The 19,178-nt window shown below is 36.5% G+C and overlaps 1 protein-coding gene across 1 annotated transcript in view; it reads left to right on the top strand.

Moving 5' to 3' along the window:
* NUDT14 (nudix hydrolase 14) overlaps positions 1 to 19,178 on the top strand; it is a 62,184-nt gene that overhangs the window by 19,715 nt on the left and 23,291 nt on the right. Inside the window, exon 2 of the mRNA XM_063333878.1 lies at positions 8,104 to 8,147. Coding sequence (XP_063189948.1) covers positions 8,104 to 8,147 — 44 coding nt within the window. The remainder of the gene's footprint in view (positions 1 to 8,103; positions 8,148 to 19,178) is intronic.

The following is a 19,178-nucleotide window of genomic DNA, read 5'->3' as shown; positions in this document are numbered from 1 at the left end:
GTGAGGTTATTATTTCAAACAGATTTCGTATGCAAAATAGTCTGTTCAGGACAGGGTTTTTCTTATAGATGAAAAAGTTGAATATTAATTGTCCTTGAATTTCTTGACTGTTTCTTTGCACTGTTTTTTTGTGGATGAAGAAGATTTTTAGATACAGCATGGAAGCTCTCTAGCTTCTATAGACAAAAGTCCACACCACTAATTTATTAATCCAATAAAAACATTCAACAGGAAGCAATGAAACTTAAAGTGTATGGAACAGGTATTTTATTTCATTCTTATTTGGAAAACTTCACAAGTCCAAACTTGCTTTAGCTGTCTTTCTCTGTTTGATTTCTGTTCTTCATACAGGTTTCCAAGCGTCATGTTGACTACTAATGCTTTATTTCTTAAACACATCCCAAACTATGGATTTTTGGGAGTCAAAGCTGGTGTTTTTTTTTTTTTAATTTTTTTACATGATTTTTGTATGTGGTGTAGTGTTGAAAATACTATGAAAATATTCAGACAGTGCAAGGTCACTAATTGTATGATAGGAAAAGTGAAAAGCATAAAGTCGTCAGTCTTGAGTCTGGCCTGGAAGTAGAGCTTCTGTGGGCACGTCATTGCGGACACTGGAAACATTATGTATTGATTATATATAACAAAGAGTTATAGCATTAATAATTCAGCTGGCAAGAAATGGTTCATATATTAGATTATAAATCCTCATATATTTCCACTGAAAACTGCTACAGATGTGACATCAGATTCCATTAAGCTGAAAGAAGAAATGTAACCAGGAAATCTCAACTGATAGGAGCACTTCTGTAGCAGATGGAGAAAGAAACGGAAAGGTTCGTTTATAGAGGGATGAGGGCTTATCCAGTATCTCCTGTCTTGCCAGGTTTAGCACGGGGGAGGTCCACCCTGTTTAGCCCAAGAACTGTGGCTCAGGCAGAAGCAGCAGCTAATGCACACCTTCAGGGCATATTTTCCCATTGTAGTAGCATATATTTTATAAACCAAAAAAGCAATGAATTACTGAGTTGCTTTTATTGCAAATTTACATTGTGGCAGCTTTTATTGGTCATAAAAAGGTGAATATGACTGAAAAGCATTAAGCTAAGACCACTTAAGGAAATAAAAGTGGCAGGAGGCTGCAGGAGCTGACTGTGCTAGTGCCGATTTTTGTCTGTCTTCAGGAGCCAGTCACTTGATTCCCCAGGCGTGCCGCTCATCTGGATTAACCTGACGAAAACCCATCTAATGAAGTGACAAGCTTGGTGTTCTCTTACCATGCGGTTCTGGGCAACAAGTAGACACCTCAACGAGAGAATGCGTAGTGAATTTCCAGACAGAGGCATTGCTGTGCACGTTGGTATTAAACTGTGTAGATAAATTTATCGAAGATTAGTTGAATGTGAAAATGACTGTAATAGAAAAGCAAGTTTTACACGTTTTTAAAGAAAAAAATACCCTCATACCTTTAAAAAAATTCTTTGAGAACAGAAAAAAGCAAAATCTGTTTATTCCTGTAGGGAGTTTTATGCTCTGTTACATGTAAATCATTAAACAGAGACCGCACACTTGCTTGGCTTTGCTGACTCTGGTTTAAGACCGTTATTTGCCAATTAATTCTCCTATGTATTTTTCTTTACCTATAGTGTTAGTATTTTATTGGATGAAGAATGGTCATAATCCCTTTGCATTAAGGACAGTAACTGCTTTTGTGTCTTAGGAGCGTGGAAACAGTAAATGGAACAGTGAGGACAGAGTTATTTTTATGTTATAATTGCTTTGACTTCTTGAGTTGTGGGTTTTGGTGGGGGTTTTTTTGTTTTTTTTTTTCACGAACATGGAACATTTAGTTCTTGGATGACTGCTTTAAACCCAGTCCAACTGGTAGAGGCTAGGGGATCATGACTGTTGTTTGCCATTTTAACCCTCATAACTTGTGCACGTAGCTTATCTATACCATAATGTATTTGTCTTTTTTCCTTAACTGCCTCTGTTTGTTTACACCAACTTTTGTCTGGGCTCTAACTGAATTGTAAGATCATTGAACAGGAACTGTTCCCACTACATATGTTCAGTGCCTATCACAATGGGTCGCCAAACGTCGTGTTGTCTCTCCTGTAATGTAAACAGTAAGAAGTTAATCATTGTCACGAACAGATTTTTTTTTTTTCTTTTAGTGGCATATGTGAAGTTAGTTTGCTTATTTTGGACATAGGTCTCCAGCATTTTAAGCCATGTGCCTGCTTGGCTTGTTACCAGTCTCCTCAAAAATCTGTAATACAAAGTATGAGCCATGTGTACTGAGGTGGTTTTGGTGTGACTTTACAGCTCTTGGCAACTTTGGATTTGTCTGTCCCAGCAGAATTTTTCTGTGGATAAATGTGGGAGATGACATAGGGCAGCCGCTTTTAAAATTATAAAATACTTAAATAAGGCAAATAAGATAGGAGAAGCTTTAAGCAGCTTTTGGGTAAGTATCGTTTCTGCTTCAGTCACGTGTTGTCTGCCCAGAGCTCATGACAAGAAGTCATTTAAATCGGTGCAAATCCAACAAAAATTTTGATTTGCTGCATGGTCTGAACTCCCAACAGAGTAACTACAGGAAATCTGTTACTGTAAACCTGAGTGTTGAGGATTTATTTTAGACACCCTTGTGTGATGTTGTGAAACAACTATTACATAGAGTTAAAGGAAGCATTTAAAGAGGTTTTGTGAGTGTTCTTGTCCCTGTTACACTAAAATGTTTTCAGTTTACTCTTCAGAATAAAACTTTTAATAAAATCTAAGAAGTGTAAACCCTTAATTATGTGTGTTTAAAATATATATGTAATACAGTTGGCATGTAGGTGTTTCAGAAGCTATCAGTTAATGATTTTATACATAGAACAAGGCAAACTTCTCTGTGCAGCTGCTGGACTTTAGCACGGGGTCCTTGAAAGGAGACAGTTCAATGCCCAGATAAGCCTTAACCTTTCTCCTCAGGTAGCCAGCTATGATATAGTGCTTCTATATTATGAGAAATAGTGGATAATTGTTTCACATTCACCATCTCCATGTCATATATGATATTACAGACTTCTGCGATGTCAGCCCTTAGTGTGGCACTGTACCTAAGGTTACCTTTAGCTGCATGGCACGGCCTGCTGCACTACTATCCCTTTCTCTTCTCATTCTTTGGGAGGGTCCTTGGAGATGGTCCGTGGGGAAAGTCTGTCTCTCTAAACATCTGTCTACATCTGTCTCTCTAAAATTATGTTTAAGTACTTATTCTCTCCATTTGCAAAAGCCACATCTACAGAGAGATTGTTGTGAGTCCCAGCAGGGCTGTACACAACAGTAGAGACTACAGCCGAACTGAGGAGGGTTTGGTTTGTTTGGGTTGGGGTTATTTTGAAGGCCCAGAATAGTATCAGTGTAACGCTGAGTATTGATGCTTGCGGAGACACGTTTACCTGATGTGTGAGCTGTTTCAAGAGCTGGGTGCTGCCCTCAGGGAAAAGAGGGAGGAAGGCATTCAGGCTGCCCCAAATGGAGACTGGAGGGAAACTCCCAGGCGACTTGTTTCAGAGCATGTCCAGCGTCTGTCACATGTGGAGCACACCCAGTATCGCCATAAGACCGGTGCCAGTGAATGTTTCTTCCTACGTCGTTAGCATAGCATGGCCTTTTTATATGCTTCATTGGCTAGCCTGGGCTAAGTCTTAGGGGAGTTTCTCTAGTAAGCAAAAGTTATCCTTTGCGTAGGTGTCCTGACAGCAATTTGACCGTGTTGTTCAGGTATTGCCTAAGGTAGTGGAGGAAAGCAGAGGAGAGCGATATCCCTGGTGCAGTGATTCTTAAGGCATTTTAGACAGAGAGAGTGTAGGTGGGGAAAAAGAATGGTGTTTTGATTATAGGCTGCAGACAAATCTAACTTATCCGTAACAGACAGTGTGAACAGGTTCCTGCCTATAATTATGGCAATGTGCAGGTGCAGGAAGAGTCTTAGGAAAACAATTCCAAGGATGGACGGAGGACAGAGAATGTGGAGATCAAGTATGGGTGGCATCATAAACAGCTCTCTGCTGGTAGGAGCCACATCTGCTGAACTTGCATCCACTGTCAACAGTTGTCAGAGCAGAGAGCTCTTCGCAGTGCATGGTTGTCCTGGAATCACTTGAATAAAAGGGATTGAATTCTCCTTGTGCGGACGGTCAAGCTGGTAGCATACTGTTGTAATTCTGACAATTCTGTAATTCTAACAAGTCATCAATGCCATTATCAAGTCAGTGTTGTAGACAAGATAAGCAGGACTTGTGACATGCTATTGCACATTCAAATAGTATGGAAATGGCGATTTGTGCTTGCTTTTTGGGATGGGGGGAGAACTTTTTAGAGTTGCCTTTTTGAGGGATTGTCTTTTGACACTTTTCAGCTCATCAAAGGCTTAGAAAGAGTATTCTGGGGAAGCATTGCTGTATGCTTCCTCTGTTCTTAAATTTTCCTTTCGCTGTTAGAGACACGATACTAGGCAAGATGGACATCTCATCTGACCTGATACGGCTTTCTTATGCAATTTGTGCTTATGTAAGTAATCTGTCTTCTGTGTAATATGAAACGAAGTTGTCTCACATGCTGCCTCTCCTGAAATACAGCTTTATTAATTTGCACATACTATATGCACTAGTACAGCATTGCAACATCACAGAACCTGATCACTGAGCACAGAACTACAGTGTGATTACTTTGTGATTAAAGATTTACCAAATCAAGTATGTGTTATACAAGGTAGTTGCAGGATCAGAATTGCTATTCTGAACAGATAAAAAATAATATAAAATACTTTTGACATATTTGTCTTTATAAAACATCACAGGACACATCTATTTGAAGAATAATTTTTAAATCCTTCTCAAATGTAATAATATACTTCTTTCTCCTCCCTGTCATCAGTGTGTAGACCTACCAGTGATCAATTATACCTCTCTCACTTCATTGAGAGATACTTTGATTGTTCCTTATTAGATATTAGAGAATGGTCTATTTTATAATAATGTAAATGTATATGTTTATTAAAATGAAGAGTGTCAAGGGTTTGGTAGAGCTTTTGTATTTCACAGAGATAATTCTCTTTTTTGGGAGTGACGTTGACCATTGATACCTTTACATCTTTCCAACTATCTGTGGTGATAGGAGAGCATTGTCAAAGGCCGGGATATGTGGAATGGAATGGTTTAACAAGTAATCATGGCTACTTGGCTTTTAAAAGCATGAATCTTGATCAGTTTCAGCAATTAATATTTTTGTCTTAAAGATAAGATAGGGATATTACATACAGCTTGATATAGTTGGTTAGAAACTGGTTAGAATTAATGTTCTGTAAAGTATGTAAAGCAGCATAAGAACCATTGGTAACTGTTTACATGCTATTAATAATTAGCAACCTTCATACTAGTCTGTTAGGAAAGAACCACGCATTGGGTACAACAGAAACTCAACTCCATACGGTTGGGTTCAAATTACATTTGACTTGGACAATAGGGCATGAATGGGGCTCATTTGAGTTTCTGCCACTATAAACAATGAGATGTTGGAATGTTTCATTTGTTTATTGATTTATTTATTTGGACAGGTGCAGGTTGATCATAAGAAATATTTTTTTATTCAAATATAAGCAGAAAATAGCTTAACAAACATTGTCCACTCAGAGTGTATGATGATAACCAACATCTTGAATGGACAGACTCAAATTAATTTAGCCTCTAACTGGTTTTGAATTTGGATCTTAAACTAATCAAATCATATTCTGAAGAAAGTGCTTTATGTGCTGTCCAACCACTTAGAAAATAGAAAATATAGATTTTATTTTCTGATTAGTTTCTTTTTAGGTACTAAGTTCCTTCTTTTACCTTCTGTTAAAAATTATATGCACGTCTGTGAGGTAGATTCTGTTAATGCTAATGGGGCTTATCCTTGAGAAGAGGTCATTCATGTCTGATGGATCCCATCTGGAAGAGGATCATTCTCTAGGGTGTAATTTTCCTCAGCTATTTGAAACCCTTTCATAAGTGCTCCAAAGCAGTCAGGTTCTATAATTTGCAAAATGACGGCAGGAGGAAAGAGCCAGGAAGATTGTTGCTGGGATCATACGTTAAGAAGTAGCATCACAGGACTAATAGCCTAAATTAATGCAAGGAGAGCCTTGATTCAGGCTTTTTTGTCCTCTCCATCAGCTGGACACCCGCATTTCTCCCAAGTGGACACTACAAAGGGAGAATGGATGATGGTAGCACATCTTACCGTTTGGGGCAGGGGAAGGTTGTAATGAGAAACAACATGAAGGAACATGCAGAAGACATTATTCTTGGTCCTGAGTTTCCCAACTAACTCATGTTAAATAGAAAATTGCACAGCAATCTGCAAACAAGAGAAAAATCCCACAAATACATGTCTTACAGGTAGAAATAAACCTACAAAAGGATTAGGCAAACCTTAGACTTTTAATACCTTAAATTATCTTACCACACAATATAGCCTATGCTATTAAGTTCAAGTGTTGCAACTATGTGTTTTGTCATAGTCCTTGCAAAGTTGTTCCTCTGTTTCTCACCAGGTGGAACGGATTGGATATATGCTCATCTTGATAAACAACGGCTTTAATTTTTCAGCTCATGCTGAGAATTTGCTGTCTTAATTTCTCTTTCAACATTATATTGCATTTAAGCATCGACAGAGCTTCTCTTCTAATGCATGCGTTTGATTCCTGTCAATGCTAACAGAAGGTATGCACAGACACCAATGGAAGAGTAGACTAGAGTTTCTCTTGAGGTGAACAACTGTTTATAATTAGAGTTGTGGGAATGAAGGAAAACCCAGCTAGCAAGCAAGCAGTCACTCTTCCAAAAAGCTTGGTAAACTCATAAAGCTCAGGAGCTTAATCACTGAACCAGAGTGCTTGTTATCTAATCCCCACCAGCTGTTGTGTACTTGGTAGCCATGACATCTGTAATAGAGCTGAAGGGCCTGTCTATATTGGTTGGCACCTTTACCCACCAACTGAACTTGATTCTTCTTTTATTGCTCACATTTACCTGCTTTAAATCATTAACCAACTGTTGCTCAGGGTTTGATCATCCATTTAAGCATACTTTATAATAGAGATCTTGTGCTTCTTTTCACATTAAGCATATTTTAGGTATGTAGATTTTCAGCAGGTCTAGTTTTTGCCTTGCTAATAAGAGAAAGGTATCAACCAAAAGAATTTCCTTTGGTTGCATAGTAATTCCTTAGATAGACTTAAAACTGTCCTTAGAGTAAGATTTGTTGAGTTGTATTTCAGCTGAAAAATACCGTCACACTTCTAATAAGCATTTCTGTTAACTGGTGTGTATGAATTGATAGAGGTGATTCTAGAAGATAGAATATGAATGTAAGCAAGCGTGTATGTGTTCCTTATAACTGTGGAAGAATTCTTGTTTTCAGGGATTGGTTTCAGCTGTGCTGTAGTGGGTGTCATTCTTTTGACATAGCAGAGGACAGAAATGGGCCCAATTTGAGAAAAGAATCCATTTTAAGTCTCCTAGTGAGTGCTGTGACTTAAAGCCTAGTGTTTGGCACTATCCTCATCACCACAAGCAGTGCAGAGTAACAGCTGTTGGGCCTTGTAAGGAGGTAGAGGGAAGGATGTCTTGTTCCAGGATCCCAAATGAGTCTAGTTAGGAGCTAAGCACTGAGCTCCTAAAACCATTTTTGGACATGGAAGAACTTAGATCTATGGGTTATTTTACTGGTTAAAACTTAGCTGCTGATAGCTTCCTAGCACCTGAATGATTAGATTGGACATCTAAAGCTGATACTGTGGCCAAAATTGGCTGCGAAGACTACCACAGTTTTAAGTTAGCTGTCAGCATAATGTTGTGGATCTGAGATTTTTTAACTGTCCTAAGACAGTTCTCAGTATCTATACTACTTACTGTCAAAATCCAGAATAATAGTCTCATAAATAAAACCAGCTATACTAAATTTTCAAAGAAATGTCTGTTAAAATTTTGTCAAATTTCATTATAGTCAGTTTTCATTTGGAATTCATTTTACTGATGGATCTATTTATTTTTTTTCTCACAGAATGGCACTAAGAAGTTCTGGGATTTTATGAGGACACATGACAGGTAACAGATGGAATCACATTATTTCCTTTTGTCTTTATGTTGGTTTTTGCACTGTATTCTCTTCCATTGGTCAAATCTTGTTGATGTGGAGTTACTTTGTTTTCCTCCAATTTCCTCTTCAATTCTCACTTCTTGTATAATACCTGCAGCTATTCTACAAAAAATCTACTATTTTATGCAGAATTAACAGAAATTATAAACTCTTCTTATGGTTTATTATGTTTTCAGTAAGTTTTTTCTGTGCTTGACTTTTCAAATATTAGTTTTGGCACGTGATGTATTGCACATTTTAATGATTACATAGAAGATGGAACTGAGTGTTTGGATTGTGGACATTTTTGAGCGTGAATATATCACCTGAAGGAATGACTCTGCCCCCCCACATATTTAACCCTGTTGTTATTTGTGCTGTTAAATGGTCTAGTCCCACATGTGACCATATTCTCCCAGGTATTGTGAATATATAATCCCAGGTATTGTCCTAATATAAAGACTGTTAGAAAGCAATATAAAGTTATGCTCGTACTGTTTGATTTTTTTTTTCCCACTGGCAATTACTTGGAATAAGGTAGAGATTGTGTTTTATGTTTGAGCAAATCCTAGTATCATGCTAACTTTTTTATTTTAAACTTCTCTATCACTGCTATATAAGGTAGTTTCAGGCAAAGCCTAATTCAAGTAACTTTACAAATGCCTGAAACCTTTCAGGCCCTACATTCTGTACACGAAACCCCTCTCCTAAGCACATGGGAAGAAATGGATGGCCACCAACTTTGTTCTGTCTTTCCAATTGTATTTCTTCTATCAGGGAAGAAAAGCAGTTAATTCCTGACTTCAAACATCAGTTCATGCAAAGTTATAACAAATAGGATATATGTGAAACAGACCTAGTCTCAGAGTTACTAAATACTAAAATATTCTTATGTCTTTTTTTAAAGTATAAATATTTAATGTAGTCACTGAAAATTCAGGTACTACAAGATAAAAATAAAGAGCAAAGGTAACAACTTTTCCCTAGAAAAAGCTTTTCTAAATCTATTAAATGTAAAAAATGTAGCAAAACACGAATAGCAAAAGAAATTGTGGCTTAAAACCAAAACCATTTTGAGAGATGTGTTATTCTTGTGTGTGAAATAAGTAGGAAAAAACGATTGCATTTTTGGAAATTTTTCTCCGTTGGAACCCTCTAAATCCTTACAGGCAGTCTTTGTGTGTGTAGGTACCAGGGATGGACATAAAGGGATAACAACACTTTTTATCAATACAAATATTAGGAAGGTAAAAGTTCCATGAAGGCTGGGAAAAGAGATAGATTAAAAATGCCTGTACTGCTTGAGAATGAGGACAGAAAAGGGAGTGACATTTCAATACTGAACTTCACACTTGCTTTTGGAATTTGCCTGGAAGACAGTTCTGTCTTTGCACTGTGTCTATCCATATGGGCATGTGCCTGGATTTATGATTGCAGATACAAAGGCTGAAATGATAATTGATTGCTGGAAATTTAATATGTGCCCTGTACTTTCAAGCGAATGAATCCAGCCTCAAGTCACAGTGCTGAGAACATGACTTCCAGATGAATAATTTGTATTACTATTTTTGTTTAAACTTTAGATTATCGCTTTGTGATAATGTGTGAATATATGCAACTAACTGAGTGGGGTAAATATTAAAGGATCAGTTTTCCATGAACTTCTTGGGAACAGTATTTGTGAAGGACTTTTGTGGACATTTTTAAAATAGCTGAGAACATAACTGTATAAAAAGGCTACGGCCACATGTCATGCCAGTCATCTCTGGTCACATAACATTTGTTAGCTTCAGATGCACAACAGCTGCCATCCCAACTTATTAGTGACTACTGTTGAACTGTAGAATGTCTAATGCTCTTTCACAAGTAAATTCAATGCAACTTCTGATACCAAAGGTAATAATGTGAACTTTCTGTATAGGAAATCCATGGTTTTACATTAATTCTATCTGTGAATATGAAGCCAATTATTATCAGATAAATTGGTCAGGTTCAAAATCCCTTATAATGCATAAAAGTCCTACATTTTACTGTATTTTAATGGGACAGCTGTGAGGCTTGCTATATGGAAAAGCCATATTGTCTAGTTGCTGAAGATGATAGAGGACTTTATGCTTAGAAGGCTCTTAGAGGTTCATTACTCTTAATGAAGGATAAAATCTTGAAGAGGAGGGGTTTCCAGGACGCACGTCCTGTTGGTCAGGATTTCCTTGTAGGTATGTCTTCTTCAGGAAATTGTAGGTGTTTTCCATAATTAAGATCCCTTTTCCATAACACTTTTTCAAAAGTATTCAAAACTTATTTTAATTCTGAAAATTCTATAACACTGTTAAATGCTCTAACTGTTTTTAATAAGGCTGTTTACATAAATTGAACATACACATTGGAATGCCAGATCTGTAAAGTACACATATGTATGTATTATGTGTTTACATATAATTGATATGTTTAATGAATTTAATGATGCTGAATAAAAAAAAACCATTGTGCTAATCATATAAAACCAGACATTGAGCCTAACTCGTGTCTTTGTCTGTCATCCTCTTTCAGCAGCACAAGTAAATGTGTGCTTAAGACTGACTTCCTTGCCGTATGACAGTGAACTGAGAGCTTGTGTGCTGGGTTCCTTTGGGACCCAAGTGCTTGTTCTTGTTTCAAATGAGGTCAACATAAGCCAATATTCAATAGATTTGTATCAGAATATAGACTTGATACAGGAAAATATTTATCAGGAGAGATTAAGTTATTTTCCTATAAATTTATCCTTTCTAACTGTTCAGATGAACAGCTGATTAAATTATACAAAGACAAAAACATGAGGACTGCAGTAGTCATTTCATTTGCCTTAAGTGTGAGTCACCTTTTAAAATCTCACAATATATTGCAGTGGGACAAGATCCTTTAGCCATATGCAAGCTGGCGTAATACTAGCACAAGCTGAAATAGCAGAATTTTTGTTAGATGTTACTCTTTTTTTTTTTTCCTTTTCCTTTCCTTTTCCTTTCCTTTTCTTCTTAGTTATTGCAGATCTGGACTTGACTCTGGAGCGTGTAGCTCCTGAGCTTTCTTAAGATCAAGACCATCAGAACTAAAGTATCAGTCCTAGAGTCACCTCTGCTTTACATCGTTTGTAATTTATCCTGAACAAATAATTGCTTACTGTCAATCCCTCCATGCCACTTAAAAGACACACACAAAAAAAGTTTTGTGCAAACTTATTACTGGTGACACAATAAACTGTTACCAAGGCAGATGTCTAAACCCTGTGCTGCCACAAGTCAACTGAGTGTCAGTATAGACGAAAGATTCGGCATTTCCTACCATATTGAGGTTTGAATTGTAACAGAAGGAAGAGCCAGGGCATAAAGACATAGACACGGAGAGTAGTTAAGTCCTGAAATGCTTTGCCCCTCTGGGCAAAGCATTCCCTGGCGAAATTCAAACCTTGACTGGACAAGGTTCTGAGAAATCAGACCTAACTTAGAAGTTCACCTGATTTTGAGCAGAGGGTTGGATCAGGTGATCTTCCAAAACTCTCCTCTAACCTGAAGGTTTCTATGATTTTGTAAGTAGATAAAATACTTAATGAATGTTACAGTTGCCATCTGACAACTGTCAAAAATTTGTAAACTTGTCAATAAATTTGTCAACTTATAAACTATTTTTCCATTGGAAAAGAACACTTCTACTACCGTTCTTGTCCTGTGGAGTTACATTTAAGTTAATCTTTCTTCGAAACATGCAGATGAACAATTAGCAGAGCTCATTGCAAGATTTTATTACATCATCAGAAACAATGGTGAAGATTATTAAAAATGGATGACAAAAAGTAAAAATACTTGATTACCTCTTTTTGATTGTAATTATTTAACAAGTTTATTGAGGTGCTGCTCCGTAAATGTTACATAATTCTGGCCTGTTGTGTTAGGCAGTGACACACAGCAAAAGATGCTTTCTGCAGTTATTTTATGTAGTGCTTGCTTTTCTAACTAGTTTAATTTTCCTCTGAATGCTCAGCTGATGTGTTTGCTCATTATTAAACATATCCTTATGAAAATCAAGCAGAGTGCAAGCAATGAAAATTTAAATGCAAGGTGTATTACAAGGTGTTTCTTAGACTTGGGTCTGTTGGAACTAGTTAGCAATTTGTGGTGGTGTGATTTGCAGGGGGAGGAGTTGTTAATTTTTTTTAAGGTCAGTGCTTTTAAAAATAAAACACTTGATCAGGAGGACTCCTTTTTTGCTTAGCGATATGGTTTAGTGATGGTTTTTGTCAGTGTTAGGTCAGTGGTTGGACTCAATGAAGTGAAAGGTCCCTTCCAACCTAGACAGTTCTGTGATTCTATGACATTTTCCTTCTGCAAATGTATGGCGATTTTCTGTCAGAAACAGAAACGTACTAAGTATTACAAAGTAATCATCAATGCCTGTAACAAAAAATTATTCTCTAAAACCAGACTCATGTTCTAGTCATATTCTCTCATCCTAATTTTGCTATATTTAGTACAGTAAGAGCCTGAAATGTAATACTTAAGTTTTACATTCATCTACTTTATAAAGCAATAGATCAAGATCGTTTCAGGTTTCAGCAACTCCCCTTAAACGGATTCAAGGCTTTTAAAAGGCATAATTTGGGAACAGATGAAGGTCACGGTACAGTCATGTGCTCACTTTTGTGCTTTGAGTAATAACGTTCGAGAACAGAAATATAACCGTACCTTTTGCTAGTTGACAAGTAAAAGGACAGGTTTCCAACTGCATTGTGAATGGTTAAAAAGCAAAATTATGGCTACTTCTCTATTTAAAAGTATGAAAATTTCACTGTAAAGTACACTACATTTAAAAGAAAATAAAATTGAGAGACTGAATTGCATGTAAGATTGTTATGAGTTCCTCTCAACCCTGAAAATATCATGTGACAAGGAAAAGGCATTTGGACTAAAAAACTTATAACTCTGCATGGGCATTGAACCCGTTTTATACTGTGTTTTTACCTACAGAAACATGACACGGAGGCTCAGTAATAGTTCCTGCTTCAAAAATTCTTAATGGAAAAAAATGGTCTTTTCTTATCTCTTTAAAAAGAGGAAGAAATAATATTACTGCCTTATAAGATTGGCTTCTTTCAAGTAAAGAGATTAATTTATTTCACATTTAAAACAAATTAATTCCTAATTTAATTTAATCGTTTGCTCAGAAAAGAGGCTTCATACATTTTCTATTACAAAGAGGACTGAAAAGTGTAGTTTTCCATCAGGAGGGAGTTTGGAGGCTGAAGGGAACGAAGGCAATCTGCACCTTGGCGTGTTGTCTCCTGACAGGTACCGGCGCTGGGGATAAACAGAGAGAGGTTCTCGAGGCAAGTTAAAAATGAACATGTGTCAGAACAGGAAGGTGAATATACTCAACTGGTCACTCTGTGCTCTGGAGTTACCTGGCCGAGCGCTGGCTTCTGCGCACCGCTGAAGTCGGGGAGCACGGCTGCGCAGGGGGGAGCGAGGAATGCTCCTGCTGAACAGCTGCGCTGGGAGCCTGCCGCATCCCGGCCATGGCCACGAGAGCTGGCCAGGTGATGGGTCTCTAGAGCCACACGAGTGGCCTGGAGAAGCCAGGGTTGCTATTCTGGCACGGTGGCTGTAGCAGGCAGCTATGGAGACAGGGTGGAAGTCATGTGCCCTGACCACATTATAGGAGTGGATTAAATTCCTTCTCCTATTTCATATGCCAGATCATTTGGGCTTTATGGAAACTTAATCCTGTATGTATTTTTCTGGTTTATGTCCTAGTGTATTATAAGACACCGTGAAATTTAACTCAGATGCTCCCTTTGTGCAGGAATTACCACAGTATCTTTAAAATGGATAAAATACAGCTTTTTAACATCTTTATAGGTAAAAAACCAAATAATTCTTGGGTGGCATGTGCCTTTTATATGCAATGATGTGCTGTTGTGCTGTAAACCTTGTCTGTCTTTGTAACGTCTCCTCCAGGGTGTCAATGGTGTAGAATTTTCATTATTATCTTCAAAGATAGTGCAGAAGATAATGCACTGTTTAAAATAAACTGGATGTAGTTCAACAAACAACAAAAATGATGAAAAGTTTAGGGAAATAATAGCTGAGAGAAGGTAATGATGGCTGGGCATGTTCATGCAAAGGATAACACAACTGAAGAGAAAAATTACTACTTATCACAAAACTATAAAGGAATCTTATAAAGCAGGCTGGAATCATTTTAATTTCATCAGTAATCAATGACAGAACAAGAAATAGTGTCTCATGTGGAAAGTATTTCTTAAATTAAACAGTTAAGAAATCATTTTTACCAATAGGCAATAAGACAATCTAGGAAGGCATGTTTTGTAATCACTGTCATTGAAAACACTCAGGTCTAGACTTGATATCAGTCTATCAGATATTTGTGCTATCAAGATAATGGTATTTTTCCTGCTATTAGAAGGAAAAAAATTTAGTAGCCTATTAGTTGCCTTCAACCAAGTAATTACATGATTTGTTTGCATAAGATATTTGCAAATAAAATGCCCTTAATGCTTGTGTTTTTTTGGTTTTCATTTTTGTGTTTTTTTTTTTTTAAGCAAAGGCTTGACAGATCCTCTGCTTATGTGCCAGGAATTCTGCAGGCGTATTCTGTCTTTTAAGATGTCTTATTATGTTGTTACCGTAGGATCCGATCTAAATAAAATCACCAATGGGGCAAAAATAAATGTATTTGATGCTGTAAAGTTAGCAGAGAAAAACACAAAATCGAAAGCCAAATGTTTAGATTCTCATTTCACCTTTTTAAGTATGTGATATGAAAGCACCATATAGCATATAAACTCTTTTCTGCTGTATCACTGAAATAGGGTAAAATGGCGATAAAATATTTATTGGGAAGTTAAACATTAGTCTAGTTTTAAGAACGGAATCCATAAAAATTCTTAAAACTAAGCAGGTACACAAGAATTTTGGCAGATCAGTCATAAATTTCTAAATACAGGTTTCTGGTATTCAGATTAGAGGCATCTTGTTTGTACAACTTTAGGGATTTCATTTTTTAGTGTTTGCAATAATATGCAAAACAAGTGGATGTGTTTATTCTCTTATAGTCACCGAAATCAAGAAAAGTCTTCCCTCTGCTTCCAGGTGGTTTTAAAATGTAATCTCTTCTGTCTGAAGAGTGCCAGAAGTTTTTACATGATCTAGAGACAGTAGCGTGGTCGTGGCCTGCATTTGGAATTGGTAAAAATAATCTTACGAAAGCTAGGAAATGTTCTGTAATTGGAGTGCCTATAATTTTAGAATTTGATTTGAAAATATCTCTTGGAAAAGAGGAAAGTATTGAAACCATTAATCTAGAAATGGGAAGATGAGGTAAAATGTGAACAACTGCCAGTTTCTCAGTCTATGTTTCTCACGAACGGTAGTGAGACTGTACATTTAGACCTGGCTTCATATTTGGGTTTTGGTAGGTAAGGAACAAAAGTTGCTCGTTTGTCCGTTACTTTAGGTAGGGCAGAACACTTGAGCTTTTTTTATTTTGTGAGCTATCCTTGAAACCGGATATTGTTTTAGAACTTTGTTTTTTGCCATTTGAGAATGGAGTCATACCTTTTAGATGGATTATTTATTGGTCTTATTATGTGATAGCATTTATAAATGGCAGTTTCACAAATAATTAGGAATTGGAACAAAAGCCCATCAGGCTCTGACATCTGTTGCACATAATGCTCACAAAGCTTTATTTAATCGAATAAGTTAGCATAAAACCTGAATTTATTTATTAAAATATTTTGTTGAAAGAATCCCATTGAGATGCAATGTGTCATTTCCAAGGGTATCCTGGGATACGGGCCAAGATATGACACTTAAAGAATGTTACTGAGAGCAACATGCTTTGATGTCTCATTTATTTTGCAGTTGAATTTGCTTTCTATTTTTTTCTTTGTTATATGAAAACAGGGTGCTGTGAGGATTGTTCACTCCAAAGAAGTTGTCCTGCATCATATTCTCCTGTTGAGCACAAATTACTACTTTACAAGTAGACAGAGATTATGTTTTAAAAGTGCATGTATATGGATTTCTTAGCACTTCTTAATTCATTCTTCTACTGGTCTGATGATTAACCAAACATATGCTTCCTGCTTTATGGTGTCATGAACAACTTCCTGCTGCAGTTCAGTTTACTGAAACCAATCTTCCTTTTGATTTTTTCCAAAGTAACATTTATTTTCTTAAGCATACATGTCTTGCCACTTTATTCTGGTTTTACTTAGTATTTAATATTTAAGTTGTATTGGAGAAAGCGTTCAAATTTCATCAGAATACAGAAGTCTTCTAGCCGTCTCTAATTATCTTTTGCCAAATCCACTTTATCTGTGATTAGTATGAAAGGCTGAATGTTTTTGTCAGGAGCTTATAGCTTTGCTTTTGTAATAGGCTGCGTTTTAAGCAGCCAATTGGATTGGTGTTGGCCTTTGAAAAATGTAAAATGCTTTGAAGGAAGACTTAAATGAACCAGTAAAGGTTGTGCAAGCACACACATTTAATCTCAGGACTATCTGCATTATAGTTAAAGCTCGGGGGAAACTAAAGGAATTGCACTGGAGAATAATCAAAGGGTACAGCTTTATTACATGTCTGTTCTGAAAATGAAGGGACTGTTTTATCTGGCTTAGGATGCTAGGTGCTGCTTTGATAAAAGGAAGAAGACAGCACTTTAGATACCACATCAGACGTTTTCAGGGACGTGTCCAACTGTGAAATGGATGGTTAATTTGAATACAGAAGTGACACAGGGGCTGATGCAATTCTTTCTGATGGTCACCAAAAATAATTTTGAAATAACTTAAGATGAAGTAGGCCTTCCTGAAGTGTGAATCCTCCCAAAGAATTACTTTGGATTGTTAGCTCTCAAACAAGTTGGGGGGTTTTTGATTGTCACTTTAAAATTGAAAGCACAGTCATTTCTGATTTGAACAAGAAAAGGACATGTGTTCACTAACATGCTTTAATCCGGGGTGTTTATCAAACATAATATTTTAAAAAGACTAGATGGAATTATAGTCTTGACGTGGAAAACAATATGAAACATCAATTTGTCAACACTGTATGAACAAAAAAAGCCAAATTCATATAGCTTCAAGAAGAAAAACAAATTTCTACTTTAAAGCTAAAATAATTATGGGAATTCTAAATGATTTATTTATTTTCTTACTATCTTTCCTTCTAGTATGATTCATAAGTCTTGACATTTTCTCCGTTATGAGCTATAGGCAAAAATACTTCATGTGTGTTTTATATTCACATGCTCTCCAGCTGAGATGAATACATCTCTAAATACTTCTGTGGTTGCACACTACATTTGATTATTTTCTTCTGATTGTATTAAAGGGATTTTTAATACCAAATATCTGTTGAGAGTCAAGGGGACTGATTAAATCAATTACTTGTTTTTATTCCTGCGTGCCATTTTTGTGTTTCTTTTTTGGAATCTGCCATTCTTTTTTCGTTGTGTTCGTTGAGAATAGTAACTGAATTACCTGATTAGCTTTGATAAAGCTCTGATAGTGTTGAAGTGGTTTTGGTGTTTTGCTTTGGTTTGTTTGTTGCATTTTTTTTAAAAAATCAAATAACATTACTTCCTAAAGTCTCGGCTATGGAGCTGAGATTATTGTTTGTAGGCAGCACAAATAATATTAGACTTTCAGCTAATTTTGAGATAATTTTTAGCCTTTATAATAAGTAGGTGGAAATGGGTGAGGTTAATAGCTGGGAAGCCCTCACTTTCAATGTTAATGTCGATCTTTTTTTAGGTGCTTTATCTTCCATTATTCAATTCTGATCACAATTTTTGTGGCACACACATACCCATGCTAGACACAAGGAGATCCTGAGTTGCTCTTACCATGATTAAAGAAAGGCCAGTTTCTTTGCCCGTATTACCGCATCAATTACTTAGCATACTATAGTATTAGCACAAGATTATCATTAAAAGTCCTCATCTCCAGCCTTGAGAGTCTTATTTCATTCACAGAAACACAAGAGAATCTTGTCCTTTTCTTTGCTTTTACTATGTTGTGATTTCTTTTTAAATTATTTTTTAGTTTTGAAAATTCACATTTGTAAAGTATGCATTAAGGTCACATCTAAGAATAATGAAAGGCTGAATCAATCTTTATTTATTAAAGGATTTTAAAAGTTTGTCTCATGAAAAGCAATTAGTAAGTGTTAGCAGTTGCTTGTGGATTAACTGTAGCTCAGGTCAACAACTGACAAATCATCAAGATAGAAGATTACCAAACCAATGCCTACAAGGTGAAATTACATTTCTTCCTAAAAAAACCACCACCACCAAAAAGCAAGAAAAAACCCTCAAACAAAAAATACACAACTTAACCCCCCACAAAACCCCCTAATCCTCAACCCCCCAAACCTACCTTCAAGTATCGGAGCTCTAGAAGTACATACATGTTCTTGTAGCTTTGGCAAAGCTTATTTGCTGATCTTAATCACTAGGTTATATTTCAAATGAATTAACTTTCCGTCCCTCCATATGTGTGTGCACATTTTAACAGGATGTCAGTGTTCATCTGTCCCCTACCTCGTAACTGCTGTGGTCAAATACTGTGTTTTTTACATTGCTCCTGGAAACACCACCTTCCTTTCTCAGGTTGGAGTGTGTGAAGTTGTAGTAATATTTCTATATAAATGTCTGATCAGCTGGAATGTCATAAAGCATCAGTTACCATGAGTTCAATAAATACAGAGCTGTACTATATTAAGGGAAGGGAAAAAATTGGAAACAGTTTTGTAGGCCAATAGCACACAACAGAGTCATTTCCTAAACTCTTGTAAGGTACGTTTTCAACTATAAAGGTTGTATTCAGGTGAATATCTTCTCTTTCAATGAGAATCTTAATTAAGATTCTGGACTGCTGTGTTGCAGATGTCCATGGGTCAGCTGTATGTAATTTCTGCACATTGACTTAGATATTTTAA

This window comes from Chroicocephalus ridibundus, chromosome 4 (genome assembly GCF_963924245.1).
Source record: "Chroicocephalus ridibundus chromosome 4, bChrRid1.1, whole genome shotgun sequence".
NCBI lineage: Eukaryota > Metazoa > Chordata > Aves > Charadriiformes > Laridae > Chroicocephalus > Chroicocephalus ridibundus.
The sequence above is the reverse complement of the archived record's forward strand: the minus strand, read 5'-3'. Positions and strand labels throughout refer to the sequence as shown.